General features: G+C 40.0%; 1 protein-coding gene across 2 annotated transcripts; it reads right to left on the bottom strand.

Annotated features, from left to right (window-relative positions):
* Positions 1 to 1,467: 1,467 nt before the first annotated feature.
* On the bottom strand, positions 1,468 to 21,530 carry flrt1a (fibronectin leucine rich transmembrane protein 1a). Of its 2 annotated transcripts, none has more exons than XM_021320841.2 (2): positions 21,266 to 21,530; positions 1,468 to 5,760 (listed from the first exon to the last, which is right to left on the bottom strand). In XM_021320841.2, the coding sequence occupies exon 2, from the start codon at positions 5,669 to 5,671 to the stop codon at positions 3,635 to 3,637; it is 2,037 nt and encodes a 678-aa protein (XP_021176516.2). In that variant the 5' UTR covers positions 5,672 to 5,760; positions 21,266 to 21,530; the 3' UTR covers positions 1,468 to 3,634. The 2 variants fall into 2 exon arrangements, with proteins under 2 accessions (XP_021176516.2, XP_035999278.1); XM_036143385.1 differs by lacking the exon at positions 21,266 to 21,530 and adding an exon at positions 10,477 to 10,601.
* Between the last annotated feature and the right edge of the window lie 926 nt (positions 21,531 to 22,456).

A 22,456-nucleotide genomic window follows, 5' to 3' on the forward strand; every position in this document is an offset into this window, starting at 1 on the left:
AACATAAACAAATAATGTGATATATATATATATATATATATATATATATATATATATATATATATATATATATATAATATTTTTGTTTTTGTTTTGTTGCAAAACTCACCTAGCTTTGTAAACGACTGTTCCTTGTTTAGCATAAAAAAGTCAGGCATGGTGGCACAGGGTTACTATGTACAGTCAGTAACATAAAGACACTGGTTCAGTTACACAAACAGTGCATCAGTCAACCACATGGCAGCCACTTAGTAAATTATGGAAATCTAGATATAGTGAAGATGACTTGCTGAAGATCCAGCCCAGCATCAGAACTGGTACAATTTAAGTAACTGGGTAGTAGTATCCTGTCAGCTAAGTAAAACACTGACTATAATTTGCACTGACTCACAAAAACTGGACAACAAAAAGTTGTAAAAACAGCCTGGTAAGATGATTTAGTGACAAAATTCTGATGGTGTCTTCAGGATTTGAGGTGAACAACATGGAAGCATGGATCCAATGAATATAATGGTTTGGAGAATGCTCCTGGCAAACTTTGGCCACCTTCATACTAACTGAACATTGTTTAACCGTTACACCCTGAGCATTGTGGCAGATCATTTCCATCTCTTTATGATCATAGCATAGTACACCATGTCACAAAGCTCAAATGATCTTGATCTGGTTTCTTGAACATGACAGCGAGTTCACTGCACACCAATGACCTCCACGGTCATCAGATCCGATTTCAACAACAGCATTGGGAGGAGGTGGAATGGGACGTTCACATTATAGTAGTGCAACTGACGAAGCTTCAGCACTGTGTGATGCTGTCATGTCAATGTGGATCAAAAAATCGGAGAAATGTTTCAAACACCTTGTTGAATCTTTACAGTAAATAACACGAAGGTTCTGAAGGCAAAGTGGGGCCCGACCAGGTACTATCAAAATGTACCTAATAAAACAGCCTGTTTAGTGTAAGTCAAAAGACTCACTATGTGATTAGAAACTAACTTAGAAAAAACAAAAAAAATCAGTCAGTTTATCTGTTTAATAGGAAGCTGTTAGTGTGTTTTCTTTATCATTGCCATTGAGACTACACACTGAAAGAATCCATCTGCACGAGATGCAGTCTCTGTGCTTCCTTACTGCCTCTCGGGTACATTCACACATCTTCACTGAGTGCTGTCTACACATGTTAACGTCAGGTTTGAACAAGGCCATAAGGTCACATCTAGGCAGCAGCCTGTTAAGAGTCTTGCATGCTCTGTCACATATTCTCAGCCAGTTTCAAGCATCTGGCTCCAGGCTGTGGTATGTTTTATCACAGCATACATTAGGCCTTCCTCAAACTAAAACAATATGTGGGTCAGGTTTATGCATGAAGACAGCTTATTCAAATAGAAATTATTCCTCCTCCAATGGTTTTCGAGCTGCTAAAAGATGATCGTCGCAGGGGTGAGGTGAAATGACTGGTTGCAGTAATAACAAGATTATAAAACTTTTATTAATCCCCTCTGAAGATGAATTTATAAACCAAATTCCACACATATCTCAGGTTTACATAATTTCTTTTGAACGCAAAATGATGGCACTACCACTTTCTAATTTCACCCAAACAAAAATATTCATGTGGCTGCGGCCATGGTTTTATTTATACAAATGAAGAGGAAGTATGCATCTTTAACAGACCCACCTGGGAAAAAAATAAAAAAATCACAATTACACTATATCAACATTCCCCAAAAACAAAATTAGCCAGGCCAAATAAATTAGTTTAAGCCAGTAATTGTGGGTGCAAGGTAAATTTTACATTCCACTGACATATTGTCTGACACCTGTTCAAAACTCGGGCCGGACCAGAACAGTCAAGGAAGCACAAACGGTTTCCCCTTTGGAAGCAACACAGTGATAAATAACTGATAGACGATAATAAACCCAGGGGTAGCATCCAGGTATGACAAACAGATTTATGCAGTGCCGAACCCGACTGTGCAGCAGCCATCAATTTTGTATCCTTCTCAGTACACAAGTTTGTGTCTTTACCCTCCTTCTCTCCATGCCTGTCGTATCTTTTATCCCTCCTCCCTGCTAAGTGCTAATACATTTACATTTTTAGTGCTGCTCAGTAATAAAAAAGGTGGAATGAGTGGTGGCCTTTCTCCCATCGCTAAAACAAACATCAGCGAACTGCACTCACTGATGAGCCGCCCCGCCCTCCCAGGCTCTCCTCCCCCCACCTGTCCACCCGCCCACACAGCTTTGCCGCCCCACAGTGTAGGTCAACAGTGTTGCGGTTGGAGTCCCCTTCAAATGCACTCACAGTTCTTGGCCTCATCTTCTAGGTCACTCACAAGAGTCTTCCTCCAACAGGAGGCTCCACTTTATTAGTTTGATCCCTCAGTCGGAACAATGGTGGGGTGGAAACAGTTTACAAACCAAAAGTCAGCAACCGAGGTCACGAGGTGAAGCACACGGACACAACATCAGAAAGGAGCAGCTGAGGTCATTTTCTAAGGGATCTGAGGGTCGACATGCTAAACTTTGGGTCGTCTGCTTTTTTTAAATAAAAAAAAAAAACTACACAACAGTACAAACAGACTCAATCAGAAATTCACATTGATGTTTAAAATGAAAAACAGGAATCTGGAAACAGCTATCAATGTGTTTTTCCCCCCCTTGCTCAGATATAACAAAGATCACAATCTCCAGTGAGAGCTGGAATTCATTAATTATGACAAACATGAGGGACAGATTACAAAAGAAACAAAAACAGTTCAAGCAGAGACACATCATCTCAGAAAGAGCCATATAAATAAAGATAAATGTGCAGAATTTCATCATTAGACAAACCACTGAAAAAATAGCAAAGCATTATTCGAACACAGCCCGGTCGGTAATGATAATGGTAAATAATCTACACACGTGTGCTGCAACACTGCCTTACTGATCTCAGGTAAATGATCTCAAGAGGTAAAAACAAAGCTGACCTGCCTTCGTACCATCGCAACCCTGCCATCTTCTGAATAAGGAAATAGCAAGCCTACTTTAAGACAAGTGGTTATTGGGTTGTTTAAAATAGAACATTTCACAGCTTTACAAAGCCCTTTGCTTGAGTAGCTGGTAGGGCACATCAATATAGTTGAGGCATTTGGAAAAAATGAGTCAATAAGACTACATACTGTGTGTGACTGGTGAGCGGGAAAAGAGTACCAAAAACGTCTGTTTTTCATCATTAATGAATCCATTTTGAGCTGACTGCTGTGGCTCCCACAAGTGAAAAAGAAACTCTACCTTCGCCCACGCTAAGTTTGACCTTTCCACAAAAGATACATTCTTACATGTCACAGAGAAAGAGCAAAAAAAAAGAAAAAAAAATACCAGAATCATACACAGGCCATTACTTAGATGGTGAAGAAACACTCAGCTGTGCATTTACACCTGGGGCACTGGCTGCTGCCTCCTGCAGTGAAATGTTCCCGCACAGTTCAGTTAATCGTATCCAGTTCTCTCAGTAATGATCAGTAGGTCATTTGGAATGGGAGACCAGAAGAAGGCACAGAGGGGTGCTTCAGAAGTGTCCATGCCAAGGGAAATTGTGCATCTATACAGTTTTACCAATTACACTCTGAACAGCATCTGGTACAATACATCATGTGTAGCAGTAGTCTATATCTGGGATTCCTCCTTCTCTGTAGCCACGGTTGGTGCCTTGCCCGGCATTAGAAACGTGGTTGGACCCTTTGTATAAGCCAGTGCCATTGGAAGGGAATATGGTGTGAATAATGTAATCCTCTCGTAGGGGTTTCGGCTGCATTGGCTGGCAAGCAGGCATTGGTGTCATCTGGAAACCCGGGCCACGAATCTCCAGGATAGTATTATCCTTCTTGGTGCCAGACTCAATGTAGTCATCATAGGTTTTGCTTTTTCTCGAGCTACTGCGAGTGTAGTGGTCACGAGAACATAAATGGCCAGTTCTATGTCCATACCAACAGAAAATGCCAAAAATTAGAGCCAAAGATACAGTGGCGGTAGCTCCACCAATAATCCCTGCCAGGGGCAGCGTTGTAAACTGCTGTGAGTTCTCATCTTCTTCCTCCTCCTGTGAAGTAAGGTCTGATGTTTCTGCTTTTGCACAGACTAAAGCTTCCTCAGAGTCAGCGTCTCCAGAAATTGTGGCTCTGCTTTCCGAACTGACAGGCAGTGGGACCATGCAAATGATATAGCTAGAGCGTGGTTGCAGGGAAGTAAGAAGATACTCTTGTCGATCACCCCTTACAAGGGTTTCTGTGATTGATTCCATGGCATTCCCCGTACCCTGTCGGAGCCAGCTCAACCTAAAAGAGGAGCTTGGCTGAGCTGCACTCCAGGTAACACGAATACTATTGTGAGACAGAGGTTTTACATTTAGCGCCAAGCTCTTCCCAACACCACTGTTGCTAAGCGTGTAATCTAACCCAGAGTCAGGAAACCCGAAGCCAGGCCTCTTTGAGCGCAGGGTGAAGAGGGAACCTTGCGGGGGTGTATTGGTTGTAGAGCTCTCTCCTCCGCCAACAGCCGCTTTGTCTTTAGTCCCTGTCAGTCTCACTACTTCACATTCTTCCATTTCACTGCCTAGGTCAATTAAAGCCAGGTCTCGCACTCTCTCTGGCCCATGGCAAATGAGACCCCTGACAGTGATGGTGTTGCCACGGGCACGCAACCAGTCATAAAGCCATCGCAGGTTGCAGCCACAGTGCCAAGGATTCCCACGCACCAGCAGCTGACCAAGACTGTCAAGGTCTTTGAACAGTCCTCTTGGAAGCGTGGTTAAGTTATTCCCTGACAAGTCCAGTCTCAGCAACCTGTGCATGCCATCCAAGGAACCCCGTGGCATATGAGTCAGGGCATTGTCTTGTAGAGATAGTCGCTGTAAATGGGCACTGGGCAGGTTGACAGGTGGGGTTTGGAGGGAATTGCGCACAAGGGACAATTCTGTCAAGTTAGAAAGGCGAGAGAATGTGTCATCTGCAATGCGCTGATTTGCCAAAAGGTTACCATCCAAAACGAGACACCTTAAAGAGTTTAGGCCTCGAAAAGCATGGGTTGGGATGGTAGAGATCCGGTTATCATCCAGACGTAGTTCTTCCAACGAAGCTGGCAGTCCTGAGGGAATACTAGACAGGTGGTTGCGGGAGAGAAAAAGCAAGCGTAACCGCGGGTTGTCAGCAAAGGCTTGGTCTTCAATGGAGACAGTGGAAATTGAATTGTCATCCAAGTGGAGCTTTTCTAACAAGGGCATACGAGCCAGAGTGCTACGAGGAATGGTGCGGATATTGTTGTCCTGCAAATGCAGCTCCCGCACAGATGGCGGAAGGTGCATGGGAAATTCATCCAACTCGTTATCATAGAGGTAGACGACACGTACAGACAGGTGACGCTCCAAGGAGGTGGGGAGGCCTGGATTGTTTATGTGGTTGTTCTGAAGGTAGAGGACAGATGCAGAAGGAGGCAGTGATGGGATGGAGCTCAGCCCACGATCATTACAATAGATAAAGTCCTCATCGCATCTGCATACAGATGGGCATGTCATGTCTATATCCCCAATGTATCCTTGTATAGTGGCCGCAGCAATGCCAGCATGTATGGTCAGGCAGAGGAACAGCACAAAGAGCCAGGCACCAAGTTTGGCCGCGCAAGCAGGTGCCATTATCAGGAACACGAAGATTGTCTTTTTTCCCCAGGAATGGTGTTACCTCCTAATATGCTGCACTGAGCAGGGATCCTGCGACCTCCACCCTGAGAGACAGAGAGAAAAACAGAAGCAGTTAACACTGATGCAGGAGTGTATTACATAATTGCCATAGATGTAACTCAAAAGATTCAATTTTAATTAGCTTAAAAAGAATCAATAAAATATTTTTTTGTGGTTTTACAACAAGAAGATGGCAACAAAGGAATATGTGCTTACTACTGGATCTAAAGAGAAGCATCTTGCACCAGTAATCATTATCAGGAGTTCCTACACCAACATGTGTGGACCTGCAAGAATTCCTAGTCTCACAACCCATTTTGCTAACAAACCATAGCGAAAAAGACATATGTACAGTTAAATATCATCGTTCCAATTTAGGGATCAATCCAAGCATACAGAATCACTGTTTTCAACCTTACAATCAAAAGTTGTCCCAAGAAAATCCAGAAAGGAAATGATAAACCCAGTCTAACATTTAGAATTAAACATTGCTAGTAAGAAATACGTCTTAAAATAACAAATTACTACAAATTATTTAGAGGATCTCCATACCTACTCTGTCTGACTGTGTGAGCAAGACAGAGATGGTCATGAGGCAGTCAGGATGACAAATGTAATAAAACAGTTTTTCAAAGATCCTATCAGTAGCCAAATTAAGACATACTGGAACCTCATTAACAGGTTGTAGTCATTTTAATTGTGAAGGGAGATCTACATAAACTGCACTCAGACCTTGATTGGGTTTGTGACATGCTGTTGTTGCTGATTAAATGCACGATATCATAACAGTAAAGGGTGGAATTGATTACAGGGCTTCGGAAACTGATAAATCGCAACACTATCAGTGACAACTTGAGCCCATCACGGTGTTCAATAACCAGCATCTTCAGTTTGCGTCGTTCAGGCCCACACAGCAGCCAACAAAGCCCGGCACACGTATTGATTTTCCCGCAAATCCGAGGTGATCTGCCAGAGTGAGTCGCCTCTTATAGAGATTACAGGATTCCCAGGAGTGTAAGTCAAACAGCCCGATAATTAACCAAATGAATGACAAACTCTGCTGCGAGTCCAATTTGGTAAATGCACATCTGCAAACATTGCCCCGAATGCGCTTTTTCAAAAACTATCAACGAGTCACCTCGACTTGCTTTTGGGGGAAATTTTCAAGTGTAATGAATTACTGTTTCAATAAATAACCACGGGCAAACACTCCAGGATCTGTAGAGCTGAGACAGATTAGGGATGATTTAAAGGAAAGAGAAGTACTGCATGTCATGTGGCAATCTAAATGTTTGTGGAGGATTACGTTGATCTCCACAGAGATTGGGCTTGTTAGTGTGGGGACATGTTAATGTGACGTTGTGACTGAAGGGGATTTCAGGGTCTCATTATCAAGTTCATTCTATAACAACAATAGAACCAGAAAAAGGAATTCCTATTGAGTTGAGAGTAAGCGTGGGCGTGTTACCTGCATCAAGTTCTGTAGTTTTGACCTTTCACCTCCAGAAACCCTTCAGGCCCAATTTAACTGGTCTGCCGGAGTTTATTATGCATTCAAAATTAACTTTTAGGCTGAGCCAAAATAAAGCATCTTTGTCAAACAGGATGTTTTTCTGACATTTAAAACTGTGGAACCTTCTATTATGTTTCTGAAGCTCACCTGCAACTGGTTGGTACTCTTATATGAGACAAAAGAAGAAATTGTGAAGGTTACTCATTCTATCTCCTTCTAATTAAAGCTATTCAGAATTAGTCATACGAAGGTTTAACGCTGAATGTTTACTATGCCAAAACTTGGAATGTGAAGCTTATTTTTATTCACCAGAATTATTACATTCATAAACATGCGTACGTTTAATGTGCTAAACAACACTTCAGTTTGTTCGAATTAAGGAGAAATGTCAGGAAACGTTACACATCTGTGAAGCTCTGAGTTGGTAATTGGTCGAATCTGTTCTTGTTTCAAGCATATCAGCTTATCATCTCGTCCCTAAACGCAACATGTCTGTGAAGAAGCTGACTGCAAGATAGCAGATTGGCCAACTACGCAGCTCATATGAGTTTGGCCAAAAGCGATAACATTCTGTGCAATAAACATTTGAAAACTATTGCTAAATGTAGCATGCATCAAAATAATGATTTTTTTATATTAACAGCAATAATATATTATTTATAGGTAGGAATATTCTTTTTTCCTGTTTTAAATAAAATCAGTTCAAAAATGTTGTGTATCTTTTTTCACACTATTGTGTGATACTGTCTAAACTGATGTATTTTTTCACAAGACATCAAACCATGAGAACCTCACAATAAAAGCTAATTGTATGATGTATCAAAAATTAAACAATATATAGTTTCTATGGTGAGTGTTTTTTATACATTTAAAGGTGTTTAAATCTTCTCTTTTTAAGGTCGTTTTTAAAAAGTCGAGTGTTGTTTTCTAGCACTTGCCCCCGTTTCACGTGACTGGGTGCAGTCTGGTAGTAAAACTTGGTCAACAACCTCGGAGCTGTGTCCCCCAACTCCACAGAATATTTAAATTTACTTGCAGCCCACTAATCCCTTTTCATGCCAACTCCTGCTCCAGTCCCCTCGATGATGCAGCAGAGTGGAGTCAGTGCACTTTAAAGTGGGACCTGAAAAGCAATATAAAAAATTTAAAAAGCGGAGATTGTTACTTTACGTAGTTTGATATTGACTCTGTTTACGAGCAGAAAGGCGGACAGACGCCGGTTTCTGCTGTAAATGTTCTTAGGGCTTTAGTGTGTGTGTGTGTTTTAAGCGAGTGTGTGTGTGTGTGTGTGTGTGTGTGTGTGTGTGTGTGTGTGTGTGTGTGTGTGTGAGCGTGAGTCAGAGTAGTGCTAAAGAATGGATGACTTTTGAATCCCAAGAGCTTCGGCAGTGAGTCTCTTGAACACTAGAGTATTTGGGTCAGCCCTTTAAAAACAAGATAGATGTGGTGTGAGATTGAAGCGGCGCAGAGAGCCAGGGGGATTAAAAGAGCATATTGAGCTGTGATTCTCTGGATTAAGCAGGTGCTACATGGAATAACAGCCACACATTTTCGGATTTTCCTTCTGTTTTGCGTTGTGCTTGCTCGTTTTTTCCACTAACACGGAACGCTGCAAAACTCCGAAGCAAAGCTTAGAGCTGTTTGTGTTTGTGAACGCTTAAGGTTGATCTCTTTGTTTGTCTGTCCAAGCGCGATCAAATTGAAAGCATTAACCCACATGTGGCCCGTCGACCATGATCTACTGCTGGGAGTGGGGTAATGTGTGAGCTAGACAGCCGGTCGCCTCGGGCCGCATACAGTACACCCAACTACGCCCGGTCTATTGCTGGACCCCAGGGCGGGATGAATTTACATAAAACACAGACAGGGATGTAGAGTGAGTGGCAGAAGCGGCTTTTAGCTGGACCTCTGAACCCCTTCTCCTCAATAGGACCTCCTCACAGTGGGACAGAACAAGGGAAATCTGGAAAACTGGATTTTAGATGGACAGAGGAGCTGCTGATGTATCGGGAAATCCACTTTGCTTATGGGAAAGGGGGAAAAAAAATGTCCACAATGTCGTTTTCCTCGATGACATGGCGCATCACTTTTTAGATTAAGATACTTGCAAAACAAGGGAGAGACCACAGAGAAAGAAAGAAAACAAAAACAACAGGAGGGAAGCATGGCCTGGTTGCATTGGTTAATTACAGAGGATGTAGGGTTTTATTTGCAATATGTAATAGTTGCTGTAATACTCTAGGATGCTTTTGCTTTACAAAATGCCTCTGTGATCTTTTATTATAATATGGAACAAGGGTCATAAAGGGTAAATCTTGCTCTTGTATGCTCCAATGGTGCAGGGGTTGTGAGCACAACCCATATACAGAGGCCTTAGTCCTCGACGCGGCTGACCTGGGTTCGATTCCGGCCAGACGTGCTTTGCCGCATGTCTTCGCCTCTCTCTCAAACCCCCTTTCCTGTCAGCCTATGTTGTTAAAAAATGAGCCACTAGGGCCAGAGAAAGAATTCAAAAAATCTTGCTTTAACCAGAGAGACTAAATCAACGTTTTCAGCATCGGTTACCTGCAAACGAACTTGACCAAACGGCACAGATACTAACCATGGAAAGTTGGATCTGGAGCCAAGAGTGTAGGCTAAAAATTGCCCTGTGCTTTCATTATGCAGCTGTCTGTAAATAAGATCGGCAGCACTTTGACACACTCTGGATGTTTCCGTCTAATTGCCTTAAAACGTGAAGGCTATAATTAAATACTTCACTCACATTTCACTTTCTGAATTTACAACAGAAACGATTTGCCATTAGTTGCTGCAGTGTAATAGAAATTCAGTGGCCGGCGTCTTCCGAGGGCCCGGCATCATTCACGGTTGAGAGATTCACCTTTAGAGGGTTGTGTTTGTTGGTGGCTACGCAGCTCACAGGACCCTAAAGCCACTTGATGTATAGCTTTACAGCACCATATCGTGTTTCATTTCTACAGCACTATAACAAGTTCTGCTGTGCCACCAGTCTAACTCCCTGCTCTCTCTGCTGCAGCCACTGCTTCCCTCTAAATTCCTTTAGCTCACCGTTCCCTCTTCGGGATAGCTGGATTGCAGTTAGATCCTTTCAGCATTAACATGAGGGCGACATCCTCCTTGCAGCAATATGCTCCACCACTGTGAACAAAGCTGGGACCAAATCTATCATAAGTTGACAGGATTTTTTTTATAGGGGGGGAGTGTTTGCGATGTGCTGAATGCTAACCTTGATCAATAGTGTAATCCAGCAGGTTTCTCGAGGCTGCTACAGGGGAGTTAGTCATCTTAACTGAACTGGATCTGACCTCAAGTTCATCAATAAATGTCCCATTTGAAAAGTTTTTCTGTAATACAGGAAACCAAACAATTTAGGTTAATAAGAAAGCAATTTCACTTCTTCTGCTCAATGAAATGTGTCATAATTTGAATTTGTAGGGCTTTGCACTGCGGCCAAATACTGTACATCATATTTCCCAGCAACCCTTACACATCGCCAACAAGCATGGACATTTTCCACCATAGAAAAGTGTAATAAGATACGTATGACATAACGCACTTATTTATCACGAGTGCTAATGCTGATGACAGTCATCAGCATTTAGCGACGGGCAGGGTTGGTTTGAGAATCGATCTTTGGTGCATTAGACTGAGGAACCATAACGGCCTCAGAAACAATGCAAAAAAATTATTTCAAATTAATATTCAAATTGCCTTTGTTGAAACGTAAGAGTTTTGCATTTTTTCACTAAGTCCGTGACACTCTACACTTGTAGTGTAGTTAACTGCTTAGAGCCAGAATATTGTTGCAATTATGTATATATATATATATATATATATATATATATATATATATATATATATATATATATATATAAATAATTTGTGTTTTTACTGTCAGCCTGATCCTAAATTAAGTACAGATTAATCTTAGTACTGAGCATACAATAAATATACATTTTCTTATTTAGTATGCAAATGAGATTAATTAGTAATTATTTGGCATAACTCCAACGACTAGATGGAAGGAGAGTGCTTCCAATTGGATCCTTTGATGGAATGGATATGCATCAACAGGCAATAGCGGCATGGTACCTTGGCTATGTTTTGGTTTGGGGCAAAAACATGAGAAAGCAAAAACTCTACTTTTTCCCCTTTCCATGTTTACAGAAAATGGGGATGAGTAACTTTCACATTTGATCCGATATGGTACCAATACCCGGTACCTGGGAATTGGTACCGGGACTCAAAGGTACCTATTTTTTAGTACTTTTGTGTGTTTACGTGGTAGTAATTGTAAAAATTTGAGTTTAATAACAAAATCTGAAAATGTTTCTATTTAACATTTATTTCTCAGTACATACCCTTGATGGGATCTACCAATAAACCTTAAGAAGTAATTTATGAATTTAATTACATTGCTTGAATCCACACCACATAAAACACATTTTTACCAAAACAGTAATCAGAGGCATGCAGTGAACAAGGTGAATGAGTGACTGAAGCTTTGGGTGAATCAAATTCAGAGAATTATTTTAGTGCAACAGTTATAGAGAAAAAAGACTACTTTAAAGCATAATATTTTATCCCGCTTTGCAATCCAGGGTGGATTACATTTTCAATAAGGAAAAGGAGTGGGTCTCTCCTCTGCTCTCTTTGCTCTGACTGCAGGCCGAGGCAGCTGCATGTGAGACAGCACTTGGAGAAGAGGGAAGGTGCACACGGTAGCACTCGCTGTTGCCTCAAGATAATGTGGCGGGGGCTGGGGTTCTTTATTATGTGGTTAATAGTTCTACACTTTTAACACGAGTCCAAAAGAGGTTGAGATTTGGACTGTTTTTGCTTTTTAGTTGGGCAAGTTTTACGTTGTGTTCGAGCTGGAAACTACCAGTCAGATCTGGCAACCCGTAGCGTAGCACTGCGTCCATTCAATCAACTCAAAGCATAAGCTTTCAACACTCTTCGCTGAGGAAGCTGTTACTGAAGGAGGACATTTCAAAGTTATTATCAGTGAGGTGTTAAAGGAAAAGTCAGAAGAAACACAGGGATATAAGAAGTACAATAGATGTTTTATTGACACATGGCAGTCCGGCTGCTAAAACAGAGCTAGATGTTGGCCTATGCAAGTCATTTTGGCCCCTCGCCAGGTTCTACTATTGGAGTTTTGATCGTTTCATCCAGGACTTTCTTTTAGATACAAAAAGCAGACATTAGTTCTTACCCACTTCGAGGACCATTTGTCAAATTATTGACAGGACACACATTCACTCTATTTTAGCGGTTATGGAACGTGTTGGATTTGGCTATGTACTGCTAGTCACTAATATAAGGGGCTAAAAAACTAAATCTAGGTGTTTTAATTTCTTTGTTGCTGAAATCTCCTCTTTAAGGCTCATGGCATGATATCTGCTCCACTTCTAAAATACATTAATGATCTTTTGTGGCAGGAAAGCTAGATGAAAAAAACTTTTTAGTTTAGGTTTAGGTTCTAAAGACGGCCTGAAATTTACTTAAACCGGTTTCTTTAGATAAAAGCTTTATAAATACAGGCGATCCGATTTTTTGAAAAAAATAAATAAATTTTAATTTATTTTTTCCCCCCAAAAAAATAAATTAGATAAAAACACACTTTATGCTTACATACAAATATTATGATTTGTTCATAAGATGCTCTGTCACCCTAGTCCTACTGCAAATAAGAATCAAACTATAACCATTGTAAATCAAGACAGAATTAAAGTTTTCCATGTGCTTCATATTGTTGGTTTTCTATGCTTCTGATAATAAACAGTGTTTGCAGTGTAGGTTTGAGCTTTACAAATATTCTCTGACCTTTCTCATACTATTTCTACAAGGCAGGTAGTCTAAATCAGCCAAACAACCTTTTCAAACATCTATATTATTAGCTGCTTGACAACTGATCAACAGAAAAAAAGAAATACAATATTCAGGAGGAATTTCTATATGCATTAGACTTTGAGGTTATAAACAAAGTGCAAAGCAATGTCTTTACTTTCTGGGAGGCAGCTGTCACAGTTTGCCCTGTGATCAAAATGAATAGACGTGGCATGGGGCAGAGTTTTGGCTCCTAACAGAACTACTGCTGCCTTTACAAATACAAAATGTAATAATCACCAGACTAAAAGATGGAATTGCTTCAGAGTTTTGCGGAAAAAAATAAGATATGATGTTTGAAATTCAAATAAATAAAATTGAAAGTCCAACCTTTGATTTGAGTATTATTAATAAGCCAGAAAAAAATCCCTCAATGTAATACTGATTTATTTTATCTTTATTTATTTCATTGTTTTCTAAATCACCAGTGTATACCACAATTATAGGCATGGCTAACAATCCTAATGAAATTAATGTTCCTGAAACATTTTTGTATGCAAGTGCTACCCATGAATTATTGAGCAGAGGTTCCTTAAGCTTTTGACTAACTTATTTAGTGTCTTGTTTCCTTGGAGTATATGACATGCCAAACAAGGCCCATTTCTCTCAGCCACTCTTCAAAATGGGAAAGACAAGAACACATTTAAGAAGGACAGGCATTCGGTGATCTTTATAATTTGGGTAATGGCTATAAAAATAACAGCTCTTTGTTTAAAATTTCTCACAACTAAATTCAGAGCAACAACCAAAAAGTTTGAAGCTGTTTGAACTGTGACAGACGAGGCTGGGCGAGGACTAAACATCCCAGCACTGTAGGAAGAGCGGTGAGGTTTAGGGCACTACAACGTCAAAGAGTTGTAGAAAAAAACCCAAAAGCTCTATGTTGGACAACTGCAGCAAAATTTTCAGTGGGAAATTAGGCTCTTACAATAAAAAGATGAATTCCAATTTCAAGGCTTTTTACACATCGTTACCAGGGGTGCCAGTGAATGTGGAAGACGGCGCATTTCGTTTTATGTTTTCGGTCCAGTTACTTGTCCCCGCAAGTTAAATTTGGTTGGACCGCAGGTGGAAATAAACAAGAAGAAAGAAACTCCGGCACCTTGGAGCCTGATACACTAGGGCCTCAGTGGACAGCGTGAGCCTGGTAGAGTAGCTGGTAAACAAAGCTCAGAGGTGTCAAACTGTGACTGCGGTCATACTGCAGGCTTTAATCAAGGCCTCGCTGGCTTCTAGATTACCCAGCCCTGTTTTCAGTGTTGTCACAACATAGCACAGAGACCACCATTTCATCTCAGGAAGCACTAGCTCCTTGATTTTAAGAAAATACACTTGATAGTTTTAAACGGGGTTCATAAAAGGCAAATTTATCTTCTACCTCCTTTAAGCCAAAGAGTCAGCCTGTGGTTGTCATGCTTCAGCAACAACTCTGATTGGATTTTTTTTTTTATTTGTGAGAGACACAGAGAGGGAGGTTGGTTAACTTAATTGGTTAGATTTGAATTCAACCCTGACGAGTTGCGATATAAATGCAAGGCAGTGGGAGGCCCAGGCACACGACAAGGCCTTTCCTTCAGGGTAAAAATCAAGCTCAGAAAAGAAAAGCTTTTTTGCACACCTTTAGCGAAACATTTACTCTGACAGCCATATGGGGCTTTTATCATGTATCAAAAACTGAACATGTCTCCAAAAATAATATACTGAGCTATTATAATACCATAAGGAAATCACATAAAGTGTACATAAAACAAAAATTCAGGCAAGATTTTGGTAGACAGCAATGTTTTTTTTTCTGTTTCTAACCAGCATTGTTATTCTGCACAGGCAGCGATGGTCCTTTATCCTCTCAACAAGTGTCACCAGAAGTTACTGCATTACAGAGTCGATCAGTGTTTGTCAGAAAACATTTGCAGTGAACTAAAAAGTCAGTATACAGTTAATTTAGGTTTTATTTTGTTTGTTATTACAGCAAAATGGCTTTTTGATGACAAAAAGAAAGTCAGTGTACTGCATCACTGATTAATTTGGCTCACACACAAAAAACGAGTCACTGTTGCAGCTAACTATCGTGGGTAACATGGATGGGACTGATTTATCATGATCCATGGAAATCAGCAGATGTTCTTGTACCAGCAGTAAAACCCAGAGTAAGACCCAGTTTCATACATGATCAACTTTATGCTCACAAACAACAGCCACCGTTACCTTAGTGGTTTGACTGTCGTCTCCAAAGCCCAACCAGCCATGGCTGTGACATAAACTGTGTTGTATCCGGTTTTTCCTTTGCTTGAAATATATATTACAATTGTTTCATATTACTGTGACATTATAGGATCACAAATTCTAAATCTGGAACAACCGGAATCTTTGAAAATTACTTTGTTGAATAGCAGCTAAACATCTATTCTCATTACAAAGGTCTTTTTTAAGTTAAGAAAACTGGATTTCTTTTTGCAACAGTACACAGTCCTGCTCTGCTATTAAAAGGCAATCATCCATTAATTGTTGTGCTTCCCCATTCTAGAGAGACGTAGTCCCAAGGCTCAGAAAACTGGGTTTTAAAATCACATATTTGCTTTAAACAAACAATGGAGAGATTGTATTTTATTAAAGTTTATTCCTTAAAGCGGATCACCAACCTTTTTGAAACTGAGAGCTACTTTATCAGGACTGTATCATACGAAGGGTCAGAGTCAGAGTTCACCTTAACTTCATGACAATTAAACATATTTTTAATGCCTTTTTTAGTTGTTGTCATTTTTAAATGTATACAAATGCAAGTGTGATTTAAAACGAAAAGCAACACAATATAATTTTTTTTAAATGTATCTCACTGATGGATTGTGTTATTTTTAGGCCCCATTGGGGGCTACCTGGTGCCCATGGGTACAGTGTTAGCAAGGCAAGGCAAATATATTTGTATAGCACATTTCAGTACAAGGACAACGCAAAGTGCTTTACATGATTAAAACATAGGAAAAAAAAACAGAATAAAGTTGGAATAAAATGTAGGAAAATTGAGACACAATAAAACATAGGAAAATGGAAACTATAAGCAGACATTAATGATTTTAAAAACAAACTTAAACTGATTATGTTTCAGTAAAACAGTTTAACTAGAACAGTTAAAGGCAATCCTAAACAGTTGTGTTTTTAACCTTGATTTAAAAGAACTCAGGCTTTCCGCACTTTTACAGTTTTCTATAAGTTTGTTCCAGATAAATGGAGCATAGGAACTAAATGCTGTTTCTCCGTGTTTGGTTCTGGTTCTGCAGAGTAGGCTGGAGCCAGAAGACCTTAGTGGTCTGTGGGGTTGATACACTGATAACAAGTCTGCGATTTATTTAGGTGCTAAGCCAATCAGGGATTTATAGACTAACAGCAGTATTTTAAAGTCTATTCTCTGAGATACAGGGAGTCAGTGTAAGGACTTTAGAACTGGGGTTATGTGCTCTACTTTCTTAGTCTTGGTGAGGACGCGGGCAGCAGCGTTCTGGATCAGCTGCAGCTGTCTGATCCACTTTTTAGGCAGGCCTGTGAAAACACCATTGCAGAAATTAATTCCACTAAAGATAAACACATGGATTCGTTTTTCCAGATTGTCCTGAGACATTAGTCCTTTAATCCCGCAAATGTTCTCCAGGTGATAGAAAACCGACCTTGTAATTGTCTTTAGATGCTTTTGGAGGTTCAGTTCTGAGTTCATTTCTGCACTCAGATTTCGGGCCTGATCAGTGGTTTCTAGCTGAAGCAGCTGAAATTATTACTTCAGTTTTGTTGCTATTTAATTGAAGAAAATGTTGGCACATCATTGCATTGATTTCTTCTAAGCCTTTAGTCTGCACAGGTGACCCCTGCTTTAATATTTTTCCAAGATTTGTAGGCTTTCTGCCTCTAAAATTTTTTAACTTCGTCTTCAAACTAAGAATAATTGTGTAAACATTTGCTCATTTTAAAGATTATGAATACTCATATTGCAAAAATTATCATTTATGGACAGTAGATTAATTTTCATTTCACTGAATGCCTGAACTTTGTTGGAAAAACTTCTTCTTAGTACATTCACATCTCCCTGAATCAATATGAACATGTTGGCTGCACTGCATTGACCTTTACTTAGTAATTCTTTGGAGAGAAAAAAAACTAAAGACAGAAGTAATTCAGAGTATATGAATATGTTTTCAGCTCACTAGACGATATAAAGTGAACAGAAGCAGGGGATGTAATTGCAGAACTGTGTGGCTCAAACATGAACAACTGTCTAGCGCTGTGGAGATAAATTAAATGGAATGAAAATCAGCTCAATGTAGTTTTTCACACACTTAAATGTAATTGATCTTTGGTCAGTATGTCCAATTAAAGTGAAATCCATCTACTATTAAAATAGAAAGTGGGATCCACACAATATGATGAATATAAAGGAAAAACACATTAGCAAAGTATGACGCACACTAAAGTCACCCCACGATTAATTTCCGTGATTACAACCCACACCAGCAGTTGCTGGCCCTCAAATGGAGCTACTCCTGTGTGTTAATGTTATTCCCAACATGTTTTTGCTCCAACTCTGTGATTTATATGCTAATTGGCCCAATATAAGATCAATCTCCTTGATGCGCTGTTAAGATGATGTCTTCATGTCATTTCCCAGTTCATTGGAGGCCTCTGCCTCTCTAAGACTTGGATTAGCCCTGCTTTCCAAATTCCAATTCAAATGTTAAACTCTAAACACTCCACAAACCAACACCCCCTGAGCATCACACACAGCCGGGATATCTGGGGAACAACTCTTAGTCTTCAGGGGGTTTAAAAAAGGAAGTTCTTCTGAGACATTAATTTTGTCCTTGCTCTCCCATTTTTAAATGTCTCCACATGCATGTGGGACTCATGGGGACAATGAAGCAGCTGACAAAGACTCATCTTTCTTTCGCCCCATCACTGAGCATCATAATCATGTGAGGGTGTTTTTCTTCTTCTGCGTTTGCCTGTTCTGTCAGCTGACATGAACATGAATTTTAGATTCTGCATCTGCGTTTCAAAATGTTTTCATCTTCCCTTTTTTGCTCTGCAGCCGCTTCCCTCTATGTCTTTGTCTCTTCGTCTTTGAGCAGCTTTTGTTAGGCTCCTCGGTGAAAGCGAAAACGCACAGTAACAATTCCTGGGACTGACAGAAGTAATAAATGCTGGCAAAGTGCCAGCCAGTATAAATCCACTTTGGCTAATAATGTATTTCTCAAAGGAATGCAACATCGAAAATCCCTTACATAAAGTAATTTCTGTTTAGATTGCTTTCTAATTCTCTTTAAAATACACCAGATTGCCATGTGTATCTTCGAAAGACGCTTGCAAAAGTCTTAACGTTTTCCATATATTGTCATGTTACCATCACAAAGTTTAATATATTTTATTGGGTTCTTGTGTGACAAACCAATACAAAATGGCGCAAAACTGTGAAATGGAAGGGAACCAAAACTAATTGCCCATCTAAACTGACAGAAGAACATAAATCAGAAGAACGGCCAAGTGCGCCATGATAACTCTGGAGGAGCTGTAGACATCCACAGCTCAGGTAGGAGATTCTATTGACATGACAACTATAAGTCATGTGATCCAAAAAATCTGGACTACAGAAAAGTAAAAGGAAGAAAAGGTTTGTTGATAGAAAGCCATAAGAAGTCAGATTTAAAGTCAGCCACAAGCTATACGGGCTACAGCCAACATGTGGAAGGATGTTCTCTGGACAGTATTAGAAGAAAACCTGTTAAAGGCTGTAAAAAACCTGAAATTGGGCAGAGGTTCACCTTCCAGTAGGACAGTGACCCAAAACACACAGCCAGAACCACAGTGGACTGGTTCAGATCAAAGTAAATTAATGTGTTAGAATGGCCTAGTCAAAGCCCGGACTTGATTCAGAATGAAAATCTGTCAAGACTTGAAAATTGCTGTTCACAAACAATCTGAGCTTAAGCTATTTTCAAAGGAGAATGAGAATAAGTTCAGTCTATAGATTCGCAAGGCTGGTAAGAACAGGCCCAAAATGCTTGCAGCTGCAATCATGGCAAAAAAGTTGTTCTATGAAATATTATCTCAGGGGGCATAAAATTCATAAAGAGAAAGGTGAAAACACTGTATCCCTTTTCGAGTCATTTAACAATTATGCACTACATTGTGTTAGGCCATCGCGTTAAATGTCGTTAAAGTACCTTGAAGTTTGTGGCTGTAAAATTGTAATAACGCTCATGAAGCTGTATGAGTTTATTATAATTTTTATGAGAAATCCCTGGAGAAAAAGATCCAAACCAACATTAAGGCCAGAAAAGGATCCCATGCAGAGTATAAGACAGGGTGGGCGGGGTTTCTCATGTACGAGGCTTCGTATGTCGGACAGTTCTGAACGTAACAACAAGCAGAGTGAAGAGTTTCTGTACGCTGATTTTCTTAACAAAGCTCTTACCATAGAATCAATCTCATACCGAGTAAAACTGTTATATCTACAAATTTGTTCATTTCTGATTTAGAATGCATTAAGTGATACAGAGCTACAGTAAGTTTGGTTTAAATTTGAATGGCACATTTAATCTGACATGATTTACATATTTTGGGTTTAAATCTGAGATACTGGAAATGATGGCGCCCTGACACAAAGCCGGTCTAAAAAGAATATTTTTTTTAATGGTTGCAGGCTTCAAGAGAAACCTTCAGCGATTGCTTTCTTTGGCCTCCTGCCCACAAAAAGAAAATGAGGGGATAATTGTGCTTTATGGCTTTCTCTTTAACTGTTGATAAGTGTTATTTTGTTTTTAATGAGTTCATTCAGGTTGGATGTAATTACAGCCACAAATTGGGAAAGAGCGGCAGCGCAAGGTTGTTTGGGTTGTGTTTGCTACAGCTTGCCTTTCTCATCCCTGTCAGAGATTCACTCAAATCATATGACTATATGAACTTTACATAACTAATATATTTTATAACTAGTAATCAATTGATATACATTTTGGCAGCAACAAGAATACCTTGCTTTTCCGTTGTGCTTTTTTATTCAGAATGTTTGTGCTAATATTGTAATATCATCAAACTCTAAACGGTGAAGACATATTTTATTGACAGGAGAAATCATTCCTGTTTTACCCAAGTTTTAGGAATACATTTTAAATGATCTTGCTTAGATCACATACAAGCAATCATAACTTAGAAAACTCAATGTATAACTGACCACCTGTCTCTCTGAGATGTCCCCACTTAGATATTTAACAATATGATGAGTATTATTGATGCACCTCTCCACTGGCCAGTTTTTGATCAGCTCAACTATGACCGGTGATCAGTCGGCTGGATCATGGGCGGATTAGCTGGTCAGTTTGATTCGTAATTGGATTATTTTAGGTTAGAAAAAGATAGTGATTACAAATGTCCTGCAATATATCTCTGGTGTACAACTGCTGTATTCTGTATTCAGGAAAATATGATGCGGCACCATCCCTCCTGCACTTTGTCCACATGTGGGTGCATTCATAGCAGTCTAGCCCTGTTGCTACAAAAAGACTAAATAATAAGGAAAGGACAGGAAAAACTGAGCAAAGGGATGAATTTGAAACAGCACAAATGAAACTGAGTAACATTCTCTCTAATGCTGCCATTAAATTCTATCCAATATGTGTCATTTTAAGTCTGGAGGAAGAAACTCTGTGTCTATTATAATATTGTAGAGCTTATATCTTGTCATTTATGCAGGGATGCTGCAGTGTATGAGTCACGGCGAGATATAAAGCACAATGAAAGCCTGATATAGCTGATATACCTGTGGAACTGTAAGGAAATCTCTTTGATTGAATATCTTAAAACCTTTAACCTTATTTCAGAAGTCTGCCTCAATTTCAAATGTATGAAGCGCATGCTGCAGGCTGCTGGGTAGCGAAAGGGGAAGGAAAGAGTCTGAGCCATCACAGGCTGCCTCCAGCTGAGCGGTGCCACAAGGTACGCAAATTACCGCTGCACACTTTGTTACATCTGGATTAAAAGGGTAAAAAGGAATCATTCTAGTTTTTTTTTGTTTTTTTTTTACTATAAAATTTAAAAAAAGGTAATTTCTTGGAAATAAAAACAAAGAGAATAACCCTTACACTTACTTTTTGAAGTGGGGCTGACAGGGAAGGAGATGATGCCACACCATCTGCACTATTCTTCCCGACACAACTCCTTCAAAGTCTCCTAGCGCTCTTCTCAGGCTCCTGTTTACACGGTCCGTGAACTCCAGGAAGCTGAGGCGGATGGCGACGTGTAGGAGCGTGTTCTCTCTTTTTTTTTATAGGAGCGGCTCTTTCCTCGGTGCTTTCAGCTTTGATGGAGCTCTGATGTAGATTAGTTGTCACGTCTGATTCCAGATCAGCTCCCTGCGGGCAAAGATGGAGAAGGAAACATCATAAAGGGTCACATGTGAATATCAGTGTCAATCAAGTGTCATGATGGCACATTTCTGATGAAACCGTAACTGGATTACATATCAGTGCAGCACTGTGCCAGTCTCATGTTGTTACTGTATGTCACGTTCTGTCTCTGTTTCTATTTTCATTACTCCTTTTATCCAGTCTTGGTTGGAAATGATTACTGTAATAGAAATCTGATGTGCATTTGCAGTGAATGGGATTTCAGGAAAAAAAGCTTAAACTCGATTTATTTCCCCAATGTCAAATATAGGGATTCTTAAAGGAATCGGTCAGAATTTTTCCAGTGAAGTTCTGATAAAATGTTCCAAGCAGCTGCTAATCCGAGAGCACATATAAATACTTTATATAAAAGTAAAACAGCCTAAAAAGTAATTGCTCTTTTATTCTGTTTTTGTACAGCTTTACATTTATACCAGATACCTACCCTGATGGGAAACGCTTTCCTATGGGATGTTCTCAGTACATTTCTAGTACATTAGTTGTCTTGCACTTGGAAAGTTGTGGGTTCAATGTGCCCATGGGCAAGGCACTTAACCCAAAGTTGCCTACCGATCTGTGTATGAATGTGAAGGCAATTGGGTGAATGTTAGCCTCGTGAGACCATCCTGATCTCGCGAGCTTTCAAGGTTTCACTCGCAGATCAGTCTGGCTACTCTCCGTTAAAGAAAATTTGGAGCCGTTCACCAAACGAACGTCCAATCAGCGTTGGCTTTGAGGCGGGTTGAGGTGTGACGCAACGGGAAGCGCGACAGTTCAGTCTAAAGAACATGGCGGCTTCAGCCGATGAAACTAGCGTTAGCGTGGCTATCGAGCAAGTTTTATCGGAATTACAGAGTATTTCTCTGCTGAGCTAACGAGCCTTTACCTGCAGCA

The sequence above is a fragment of the Fundulus heteroclitus genome, chromosome 11 (assembly GCF_011125445.2).
Source record: "Fundulus heteroclitus isolate FHET01 chromosome 11, MU-UCD_Fhet_4.1, whole genome shotgun sequence".
Classification (NCBI taxonomy): domain Eukaryota; kingdom Metazoa; phylum Chordata; class Actinopteri; order Cyprinodontiformes; family Fundulidae; genus Fundulus; species Fundulus heteroclitus.